This window comes from Mus caroli, chromosome 9 (assembly GCF_900094665.2).
Source record: "Mus caroli chromosome 9, CAROLI_EIJ_v1.1, whole genome shotgun sequence".
Lineage (NCBI taxonomy): Eukaryota > Metazoa > Chordata > Mammalia > Rodentia > Muridae > Mus > Mus caroli.
Genome location: NC_034578.1, coordinates 99,528,815 through 99,541,106, shown reverse-complemented (window position 1 = coordinate 99,541,106; position 12,292 = coordinate 99,528,815). Strand labels below are relative to the sequence as shown.

The following is a 12,292-nucleotide window of genomic DNA, read 5'->3' as shown; positions in this document are numbered from 1 at the left end:
GTTGTCTAGCGTGTGTTTGAAGGAGGTTGTCTAGCGTGTGTTTGAAGGAGGTTGTCTAGCGTGTGTTTGAAGGAGGTTGTCTAGCGTGTGTTTGATGCAGATGGTTCTTCAGCTTCTTCCATGGAGCGCAATGCTTTGACTTCTATCCACAACTTCCTGTTTATTAAACAGCCAGCAATGCTAGCTGCTGCGAATGACTCCATTCTAGAGAGGAGCGTGGTCTGTTACCCAGTCATCTGCTGAGGGACATTGGGCTACGCCCATTTCTGATCCATGGAGCCTCAGTAAACATTTCTATATAGCCTTTGGTATGAGTATATGTTCTTCATTTTATTGTTGTTGTTTTTGTTTTGTTTCATTTTTTTAAGCAAACACTAGAAGTGGAGTTGTTTGCATTCGCTAACATTTATAAGAAATAGTTGGCTTAGTGGATGTACCACGTAGTGTTTACACTGGCCGACTATGACAGTCCTGGGTGTTTCCCAAGCACTGGGTACTGTTAGGAATCTTTCAGTCAGAGATATTTCACTGTGGATCCAGCCTGCATTTTTCTAATGCTTGGATCCCCCTTTGATGTATTTGTTTGCCACTGGTAAGTCTGTTCATGTCTTAAAGAAACATTCCTGAGATATGACATGGCAAAAATGGCAAAAACAAAAAAGGAAAATAATGTGTCATGCAAACATAATCAGCTGTCATGTAAAACAATCTTTAGAGCAAAACTATGTGGAGAAGCAAAGGCACCGGAGTAGCTGAGCCTGGAGTAGCTGAGCCTGGAGTAGCTGAAATGTTTAACAAGAAGGGAAAAGTGAGAGGAGCCAGCGTAGCTTACCTCGAGAGGAGTTGTATAAGTACTGTGAGGGGCTAGAAGAGACTCAGGAGAGCTCACACAGCAGAGAAGCAGAAACAGAACACCACCAACGTGCCCAGCGGCCTCTGCGGAGGCGGAGGCACAAGAGCATTAAACTGAGGAAGGATACCCTCTCCAACAAATGCTGGGGCAAATGAATGGACAAAGCAGGAGTCTGAAGAGCCATCCCTCAGAGCAAGGCTACACCCACCACTCTGTGCTCCAGAGCAGAGAGGGATAAAGCAAAGGCCCCAGACTGATGCCCACACATGGGCCACCAAGACAACAGGACAAGTGGGAGTTCACTAAAATCAAAGGAGAATGGGGAAAGAACACCACAGGGGGAAATACTTGAAAACCACAGAGCTGATAAAGTACAGTGCCTAGAATGTAAAAATCACCCAGTAGAAACCACCAAATTATCCAGGCAGACAACGGACATCAGACAGGAGCCCAAGCCCAAGGGAAGAGCGAGACAAACGATGACAAGATACCCGCTGGAGTCACATGGATGAAAGCAGTTTGGCAGGTCATTACAAATCAGTCAGAGTGCTTAAAGGAAAAATCTGTGACATCACCACATACTGGTGGGGGTGCATAGACCCTGGACCATTGATACACAGCTAGTGAGCTGAGTACAACGATCGATCGATCGTATCACCCAGGGACACCTAATATAAGTGATTACACCAGCTTTGTAACAACCAGAACCACAAAGCCATAAACAAGATGGGTGTGCCTGGTAGATGCATAGCTCACCCGTGGCACCTCTACACTAAGAGATGCTGCTCAGCAGTACAAAGAATCAGCTACCGAATCACACGGCTTGCTGAGTCTCCAAAGAACCACGACTGAGGAAAAGAGCCAGTCCCCAAGGCTTACTTACATACTATACAATTCAATTCCATGCCTGGAATGCAAAAAAAAAAAAAAAAGACTTAAAATGGAGCGGATTATGGTTGCTGGGAGCCAATGAAGGTACGGAGTAGAGTGAGGTGAGTCTGGTTGATGAAAGGATGGCATAAATGAGCTCGTGGTGATGGGAATTCTGTAGCTGAATGGTACCCAGGACAGCATCAGCATCATTCTCATGTGCTTCTGTAGCTTTTCAAGCCTCTCCCACTGAGGAGAACTGGGTAGAAGAGATCTTTCGGCATTATCTCATACAGCTGTCTGTGTGGCTATAATTATCTCAACATACAACAGTGAGTACTTGTTTCCCACTTATCTCTGTGAAAATCCTCTGTGTTTCCCTCAGTTGTCGGAACGTGGAGCCGAGGAGGGAACTTCCTGGGTTATGGTTTCATGTGCCATAAATCCCAGACACAGCACGGCATTCATAACCCATCCCAGGTGATCAATGGGTTTTGGGCTTCTCAGTTTGAAACACAGAATTACTGTTTATGGTGCTTGCTAAGCCTGACCAGCCAATTCCAGGGCTCAATTCAAGCCATGTGAATTCCCACAGCCACCTGCCACCCAGTCATTGTCTTCCAGCACATGCGGCTCCTAAGGCCTGATGCATGTCCGATGTGAATGTAAATGTACTATGAAGTGTAAATTGTACACTTAGAATCTTCAAACGGAAACCACCTCGTCCGTCCTGAGCTCACTGTGAGCACACAGACCGGGCCGACTGAATACACACAGACTGGGCCGACTGAATACACACAGACCGGGCCGACTGGATACACACAGAGTGGGCCGACTGGATACACACAGACCGGGCCGACTGAATACACACAGACTGGGCCGACTGAATACACACAGACCGGGCCGACTGAATACACACAGACCGGGCCGACTGAATACACACAGACTGGGCCGACTGGATACACACAGACTGGGTGTGTATAAGTTTTGAATGAGCTTCCTCTGCTTCTTTTTCCTTTTCAGAAACGCAGCCACAGAATCAGCATGGTGGGGTTCTGTGGCCCCAGCACTCAGGTCAGGGCGAGCCTTGCAGGTGGAAGCAGGCTCAGAATTCGTTTCCAGCAAGCCGCTGGCAGTCAGTTTTTGATGAATGGAAATCAGGGAAGCCACACCTTCCTGAAGAGACTTAAGTGTTTTCCCGTCTCAGTTTTTAGAAGGAAGGATCGAGTTCCCAGCTGAGTCCCCTCAGACCCCAGATTTCTGAAAAGCACTGAAGGGTGAAAACTGCATTGACTAAGATGAAATTTCATTTTAAAGATGGAATAATTTAGAAGGGGGCTGGAAGGAGTCTCCGCATTGAGGGAAACAAAATGTCATTTTTACAAATATGACAAGAAAAAAAGAGCTGGAGCAGATTCTTGTTTATGACATGCTTGCCCGGGCTCCCTTTGCTTCTGCCAACTCAACTAATTCAAGGCAGATGTGAGAGGGTTCCAGCAGAAACAGACACGGGTTTAAAGCCCCCATGGGTGCGGTGGGATATATTAAAGGACAGGAGAGAGCCGGGAGAGCTCCTCCCTGGTGCAGCATTAAACCAGTACTCACGTTAAGCAGTCAAGCATGGGGCACAGGCCTTTAATCCCCGCACTCAGGAGGCAGAGGCTGATGCAAGGAGAACCCTGGGTTTGAGGCCAGCCTGGTCTACAAATCGAGTTCCAGGACATCCAGGTTTATAGGGAAACTGCCTCACAAAAACAAACAAACAAACAAACAAACAAACACAACTCACAAAACAAAACAAATCCAAGCAAAGCAAATGCCACTCAAAAGCACCTGGGCAGAACCCTGAGCGCAGGACCCAACATGCCCTCCCCACCTCTCCCTTCAGCGCTTGAAAAGATGTGAGGATATTAGTCCCTTATCTGATTTAGAATAAAAATATTAAAAAAAAAAAAAAAAAGAAAAGATGTGAGGAAGAGACCATGCTAATGCCATGAGCAAGAGTCCCTTCCTGGCAGCAATAGGGTTACATCTCTCATGTCCCCACATCGTCCCACAATGCTCCTCAACCCCAGGCTTCCCCACAAACTGCATGGCTTCACAAGATTGGCTGCATTCTTCCCAAAACAACACTGTAAACAAACCATGTTAATGTTGCCGAGCTCAGACTCACGAATATTACTGATAAGTAACTGTTGCCATTGTATTTTGCAGACCCCTCTCTTCCCAGCCACCACCCCTGCTACAACACTGCTATGGTGAATATTAGTATTTGCGTCTGCATCCACACTGCTCTCAGAGCCGACCCTGAAGAAGGAATATCTCACAAGATGGAAGCAGCCCATAAAGGCCTAAGTGGAAGCTGGGCAAGGCTGTGTACACCTCTCAGTCCCTACTCAGGAGGGAGATGCAGGGGCATCTCTGTGAGTTCCAGGACAGCCAGGCCCACACAGAAAGACTCTGTTTCAGAAAAGCAATAAACCAACCAACAAGACAAACCACCAAACCTAAGCAAAAAGCTGCTTCGAAACATTCTGAGGTCATAACTGAATGGTGCGGGGTGCAGGAGTGGGATTCAGGGGTGGTGGAGAGTGGGTGTGGGGGAGGGTGGCCTCCTACAATAACATACACCTGTGCAGCAAACACAGCACTTCAGTCAACACAAGCTAGGCCTAGTACTAGCATGTGAGCAAAGGTAAGATTAAATACTTAACACTGAGTTTTCTTGATTTCTTAAAAATTAGGAGGGCCTTGTGGGTTGTGACTTGGCTAGCTCCCTTCTTGTAGAAGGTTCTCTAGAGTCTGCAGCCATCCCTCTTCCCTCTGCTGACACACATGATCTAATTTTACTGCCTACTTATAACTGTGTTTAGAGTGGGTTGTGAACACACTCAATGGTGTACAATTTATATAGATGAAAATTCAAAAACCATTTCCCTCCCACCAAATGCTGGCCCCATCTCTCCATTAGAATCAGCCTGTTCCATCTGTAAAATCTAACATGGAATATTCCTTCTTTTTCTGAGTCAGACACTGTTTCCCCACATGTTTACACTTATCCAATTTCTTCCAGAAACCCAAAGGGCAAGGCAAGTTCTTTTTCTATGACAATCCCAAGTCCTGAGTGAGCTGTGATGTCCCAGGCTCTCTAGAGAACCTGAGTCTAAGAGGGCTGGGGCCATCCTCATACTCTGTGTGCTGGGTGTTGAAGCATGGGACCTGGCTCGTCTTTCACAAGGGGAATGCAGCTTCTCACCCAGGATACAGCCACACCCACACCAGAAAACCCCATGCTCGTGCAGAGGAAACCTCTCCAGCATGGATGCTCTTTCTCCTAAGGTCAGCATAACTGAGTGGGCTTCAGCAGGCTCGAGGATGTGAGTCTCCTTACATGTTCGTAGAGCTTCTTTTTGAAGGCCTCCCTCTGCAGGGCCCGGTCACACATGATCTGCAGAATGCGTTCTGCCAAACCCACGGTTCTCATACAGTGGTGGATTCTTCCAGGTCCAAGGCGGCCTTGGGAAATTTCAAAGCCCCTGCCTTCACCTGTGAGGAAGCAAACAGAACATGAAGATGCCCCAGCCAGTCCTTTTACCTACATAAATGGGAAAAAAAAAAAAAAAAAACAAGAAAAAACAAAACAAAACTGAGCTGCCGTCAATACAAACTGCCTTCTGGTGTGGAAAGAGTCAATTCCAACATTGACTAAGCAACAACATTCACTAAGATTGGGGTGGAGGAGAGATTTGGATTCCAATATAATGTAAGGACTGTCTCTTGAGTAGAATATCAGCTGCTTTATCAGGGCTGCATAGCATCAAAGGTGGATGAGACACTGCCCCCGCATTAGGGATCCAGGGCTCAGAAATAAAGGACATGGTTATGGTGACATGAGACAATGAAAGGCAAAGGAGGGACAGATTGTTCTCCATGGTGATCCCAGGGCATGTGTGTGCGTGTGCGTGTTGGGGGGTGACGAGAAACAAAAACACTCTTTGAAGGTTGGGGAGATTTCATTCATGCAGCGAATGAAAAGATGGTGTCATCCCAAGCATGTAATGAACAATTAAATTTTATTCTTTTTATTCTGTCTTGGATCTAAATTCAAATAAAGTGTCAACATTTTCTTAAAGCCACCAGGGAGCCCTTGACCACGCCTTCAGCATGTTGCTCTCAACTGGATAATGTGTGTACTCAGTTATGTTTCTTTCTGACTGATATAAAATATAAAACTGTCCTTAAGCATTAAAACAAAACCGTATCATCCCAATAAGAAAATACATGAAGTGAACATTTTCCTTGATAACTGGGAGAAGGTGGAAGGCTTCTAAACTAGGGCTGTATCTTTCTCAGATTGGTAATACTCACCTAGTATTAAATTGCTGGCAGGAACGCGCACGTGATTAAAATGGACCTCCCAGTGCCCGCCATGCACATTATCTATACAACAGAAAACGACATTTTTTTTTTTTTTTTTTGGTTTTTCGAGACAGGGTTTCTCTATGTAGCCCTGGCTGTCCTGGCACTCACTTCGAAGACCAGGCTGGCCTTGAACTCAGAAATCCGCCTGCCTCTGCCTCCCGAGTGCTGGGATTAAAGGCATGCGCCACCACGCCCGGCTCGAAAACGACAATTTTATAATGCAAAATGATTTGAGCAAAGAAGTTATTATAGACAGTGACTCTGCTATAAAGTCTAATTATTTAGTGAGAGTAGCATTTGAAAGATATTGTGGACATTCCAGGGTCAAACTCAACCCTCAGCTGCTGCAGCAAATTTAACTGCTGGTGTCGCAGTCTCAGAAACTATTTGATATGGAGGTTTTAAAATCTGTCATCTGAAGTTGCAGAGTAATGGAGACAGAGGACTGGGTCCCGCATGTGCATCATGGATGCTGTCAATTTGATTTATCCATCTGCTTCATTTATCCCCTAGAGCAGACTCATTGTATCACCAGGCATTGATTTCCAGAATGAGAAAATAAGAAACTCCAGCTGCCGTACTCATTCTCAGTCTTAGATATTGACTCTTTCTCTACCTCCTCCGCCCCCCTCCCCCACACAATTGAACTTTCCTTTCTGAGTATACAAACACACATGCAGAGAAGCCTGCCAGTTAGTACTGTTCCTTGAGGACAACCTGCCCTTTCCACGGAGTAAACAAGAGGGCAGGAAGCTGTGCTGCTGCCCGCTTATCTGCTGTCTGGACCTTCCCTAGCACACTGAAGAGCTTGTGGGGCCAGAGGGATCTCTGAAGGTGCATGTTATGCACACGGCACTGCTGGCTCCCTTCAGGGTTTCCGCGGACTCCGTCTTCCTGCGTGGGATGCGTGGATTCTTTACTGAGTACCTACCCATGTAGCCAAACACCGACAAAGGCCTTATTAACTCCACTCCAGGTGTGTCCATCGGCACGAGGATCATGCTGTGCTGTCTGTGTCTGGACAAAAGAGAAACAACATGGAGAGACTGCTAAGAGTTGAGGGGATCATCTTCTCTGTGAGAGCAGGTGATGGAGGATGGCTGGAATAGTGAGCACATGAAAGACACACTAAGCCTGGGCTAACACAGGCTGGGATAGAGAGCAGATTGAGGCAAGGGTTCAAAGGCGAATGAAACCTGAGGCTGCTCACTACTCAACAGTGCTAGATGACAACTGTCATCCAAGTTCAGCATTTGAAGGCAATTGCCTTTAATTCAGACAGCTCTGAACATTTACATTTCTCTCCCTCTCTTCTTCAGTACCAATGGCTGACCCTTGCACCTGACAGACACCCACTGAACACTGAAAAATTTAATTTCTAACTACTTTATCCAAACATCTTTCAGATTCATAAACACTTTACCCTTCACCCCTCTTCTTCTTCTTCTTCTTTTTTGTTTCACTACATAACACAGGCTGGCCTGAACGTTGTGGTGGAGCAGGCTGGACTCTGATCCTTCTGCCTCCTCTGCCTCTGAGTATTGAGGTTTCAGGCCTGCACTGCCAACCTCAGCAGCTCCTCTCTCGAATGCCTCACTCCCTAGATGGTTTCCCAGATGGATCTTGACAGCAAACACTTGGGATTCAGACATATGTTAGTCATTGGCGTATCTTGTACCATGGTAGGATGCCCACGTGGTACCATGTGAATGGGCAGAACGACAGCTCATCTTGGCTCATCCCTGGCTCATCTTCCTTGGTCCTCTCCATCAGCAGTGCTTTATTACCTGGATGCAGAGGGAGACTCCGTTCTTCCCAAAACAATGGCGATTTTGCACTTGGGATTCCCAGCTCCTAGGAACAGGAGAAAAGGGGCAGAGAGAACAAAGGGAAAGCTCTTATGTGACAATCTACTCTGAAGGTTCTATGCCCTTCAAGTTTATTTTTACTCCAAGAAAAAAACAAAAGGAGAGACTTATTTCATTCACTAAAATGATAACACTTAGTACATGCTGTACATCATTCAAGAGAAAGGATTAGACAAGGACAAGATTGGACTCCATTGATGAAAACTGTTGTGCCAAAATAACCAGATGTTAACGAAATGTGAAACAGCTGTGATGCTTAAGGCAGAAGTGATCGTGCCTTGTTTATGCCACTGTAAGCATTAGCTCTCCCGAAAGGCTGTACAGTTTTATATGTCTGGTGTAGTATCTTACAGGTTCTTATCCCATCTTTAAAGATTTATTTATTATTATATATAAGTACACTGTAGCACTTGGGATTCCCAGTGTTGTCTGTCTTCAGATGCACCAGAAGAGGGCATCAGATCTCATTACGGCTGATTGTGAGCCACCATGTGGTTGCTGGGATTTGAACTCATGACCTTCGGAAGAGCAGTCAGTGCTCTTCCCCACTGAGTTATCTTGCCAGCCCCTGATCCCATCTTTAAATGGTAAGGTTATTTATTGGTTTATTAAGGATGAAAATTAGACAACAAAGTTATTCGTTTGAGTCTTATTTATCATACTTTTAAGGTCTGTGAGAATTCTTCCTTAGGACCTTGCAAAAACACACGGAAGGGCCAATGAGATGACTCAGAGGGTAAAGGTGCAGCCAAGAGTGACAAACTGACTCCTGCAAGTAGGTTGTCTTCTGACAACCATACATGCACTACAATATCATACATACATGCACACACACACACACACACACACACAAACACATACACACATACATATGCAAGGTGAGGGTGCCACCAGAGAGAAGATAAAGCTTGGGATGGTGAGGTTGGTGGGAGCTTGGGGGGTGGGTATGGGCCTTCAGAAAGAGGCAGCCTGCTTTTTATAGCATCACTTTCATCTGAAGCATTGCAAGGCCCCACACTTGGGTCAGTGGCTCTCAAGAAGCCACAGGGTGAAGTGGGCACAATTCTGTAGCTCTTACAGGCTTCAATCTAACTGAGGAGACACTAGGAAAACAGGGTACTATACACTGGAAACAACCCACAAACTAAAACTGAGCTGAACGCTTTTCTAAAACCAATCTGGGAGGATTCAAAATGGCAGAATGGTGTCTGCCTTCCAACACCATTGGAATTCTCACTGAAATAAAGATGTAAAAATACAGTGAAGGCAAAATTGTAGAGAGAAGGAAACAGAAGAAGTGAAGCAGGATTGGAGCATTGGTGGCCACTGAAAGATGAGATTCCATTATCTGGAGAACATATGAGGGCAAGAGGACCAGGGAAATTGACAGAGACACAGGTGTCTAGACCATGACACAAGATCCTACAGAGCAACAGGGCAAGGAAGTTGTGAAAGTGGCCAAGGACATAAATAGGAAAATGAAGCAATATTCATTCTCATTAGAATGATACTGGGAAGAGGAACATACTGAGTTCACCACACAGAAATCAAATGACTTCACTCTGACACTGGGAGGCTGGAGTCAAAGCCAGCATCCTATCAGCCCAACGTCCCATCAGCCCCCATCAGCCGACTCTAAGGGATCTGAGAGCCCCCCCAGTGAGAACCGACTTAAGGAGTGCTACACAGGAAAGAAATGTGCCTGGGAAATAAGTCAATGCCAGTAACAAAAGAAACCTTAACTTTGCCTCCTTTTCTCATAAGAATAAATATAATATTTCAAAATATCAGTAACAAAGTGAAAATCCTAAAAGGTTTCAGAGAGAAGAAAACAAGGCACCTAAGAGGAAGGAGAATGGATTCTTGAGATCCTTTTCACAAACTGCAAGGGATGCTGGATAAAAAGACCATGACCAGAATTCTATACCTATCTCAACTATCCACTTTTGTGAGAGCAGAATAAGCATACACACCAGTGAGTAAGATTTGATAATTTACCAGGCATACTTACACTTTTTCTCTCTCAAAGAGTTAAAAATCTAATCAAGCAAATTAAAGGAACAAATAAAGAAAAGGAAACCAAAATATTTTTTAAAAAGATAGTATATCTTACACTGAAATGTACCTATAAAACAAACAGACCAGACTGGAGAAGAAACACTGGTGTCCATAGAGGTCTCTGGGGAAAAAAAAAAGCCAGTCTGCAGAATTAAAGGAGCATGTCTGGAGTGGAAGCTTATAAAAGCAAATGATTCAATTAGAAAATAGCAATCAGAAACTGTAAGATATCTAATGTATACATGAAACACAGCCCCAATTCCAAACAAACTATACTGTGGAATGATTTTAAGTGTTAGGAAGCTGAACTAACAGACCTCAACAGTAGAAAGTCTCTTTGGAGAAGCCAGGTGGTTTGCCTTGCACTGCTACAGAGGCTCATGGAATCTAGCAGGACACTCGGGCCAACACTGAACTCACCGCAGAGTGAGTGCTAAGTGCTGGTTTTGAAAGTTCAGGGTCACTCTGGGTCAATTGTAAGTGTGGTCACAGGAGAGAAACCAGTGCTAGTGACCTGGGACATGCACAGGGATAAGCTGTAGTTGACACAGGGATGAAGGAAGGAAGGGATAAAGATAGAAAAAGAGGAGAAAGAATTCAGGACCTTATACTACAGAAGGGATCCTGAAGAGACATCATTACACAGGAATCAGAACTCTAAACTCCATTTAAAGTTTCTCTGTGGCTATAGCTCTGGCTGTCCTGGAACTCTCCCTGTAGACCAGGTTGGCTTCGAACTCAAGAGATTTGCCTGCTTCTGCTTCCCCAGTGCTGGGATTGAAGGCATGTAACACCACACCTGGTACTAGAGTTACACTTTTAAGTTGGAATTATTTCTTGAGTTTTTTTATTTAATATTGAATAGATATAAATCTATTTAATTTTAAAATGCAGAGAGTTATAGTAAGAGCAGCCAAATTATCACCCTTCCAATTGAAGGGTAGATAACACCATCTTGATTGTGTTGATGGAGAGTGGGGAGAACTCGGGTCACCTTCAACTAGAGTGGAAATCAGAAATCTGCCACTGCTCTCCTCCAGGGCACATGCTGCCATGTGGCAGGACAGGGATGAGCAGGCTGGGAGATCTTATGTGTTACCATTGCAACTAGACAATAGGAACTTTAAAGAACATATTATCACAGCTAAGCAGAGTGTGAAATCCCAGCACTGGGGGGCTAAGGTGGGAGCATCCGGAGTATCAGACTAGGGTGGGCTACATGGTGAGACTGTTCAACATCACTCCCTCAAAATGGTTAAAGAAAAGCAAAGCACATAAACAAATGATAGAGTCTGACTAGACGAGGAAGTCCAGATCTGGGTTTCTTTTCATTTCCCAACTTTCCTTTATCGGAACATAAAACTCACAACAGTGGAGAAGTCCTTTCCTGCTAGAGGGGCATTTCCTTACTTACAAGTTATTATGTATAATTTCAGAAACCCTACATGCATGTTCTGCCTGGGAAATATTTAAATAGATCTTAAAAACACAAAATGGTTTTTTATCTGTGAAAGGGAGGGTTTGGGGAAAAAGGCAGAGAGCCTAAACTGAGTGGCTCCACTCATTCTCAGGCTGGCATCAAATCAAGGGCACACCTTGACTTGTACTTGAATCACAGCTCTGATGTCTCTATAGTCACAGCCACCAAAACTGTCTGAACGCAGTCATGGAGGCACACGCATGACTTCTCTGGGTGACTACAAAGGAAGGTGTCTTCAAACTAACTGAAATAGGAAATTTAAAAAGCAAAACTGGCCAAAGAGATGTTACATTATTATTAGGGAATGAATATGTTAAGCAAAAATTTCTTTCTCATTTTCCCTGAACACACGACTTATTGTCTACATTTTGTGTGCAATAAAATGTGGAACCATTTTTCCAGCCTTCTGGGCATTTGCAACACAATCTTATTACTAAATCCAATTGTTTCAAATACAGTGAAATGGAAACTATTATGTTAAAAAGCAATGAGTGTTTTTCATTAAAAGAAAAAGGCAAGCACTTCCCTGAGTATAAATGAGGAAAATGTGAAGCGACTGAAATAAAACATGTTGCTAAGCCTCAAGTAGTCTGCTGAATTAGTGCTGGCATGAGACTTTGGTCCAGCTGAGCACACTCGCTCTGTGTCAACCAATGCCATGGCTTAAATGTTAAATGTCCTCTCATGCCCCTGTGTTTAAAAAGAGTTGGTGCCAAAGTGGCACTGACAGGAGGCAACAGA

At 44.6% G+C, this 12,292-nt stretch overlaps 1 protein-coding gene across 1 annotated transcript in view; it reads right to left on the bottom strand.

Moving 5' to 3' along the window:
• The window catches only part of Acad11 (acyl-CoA dehydrogenase family member 11), a 58,490-nt gene that overhangs the window by 7,025 nt on the left and 39,173 nt on the right, over window positions 1-12,292 (bottom strand). Inside the window, exons 14-17 of the mRNA XM_021171802.2 lie at window positions 7,933-7,999; window positions 7,077-7,162; window positions 6,092-6,163; window positions 5,115-5,269 (exon numbers count right to left, since the gene is read on the bottom strand). Of these exons, the coding sequence (XP_021027461.1) occupies window positions 5,115-5,269; window positions 6,092-6,163; window positions 7,077-7,162; window positions 7,933-7,999 (380 nt within the window). The remainder of the gene's footprint in view (window positions 1-5,114; window positions 5,270-6,091; window positions 6,164-7,076; window positions 7,163-7,932; window positions 8,000-12,292) is intronic.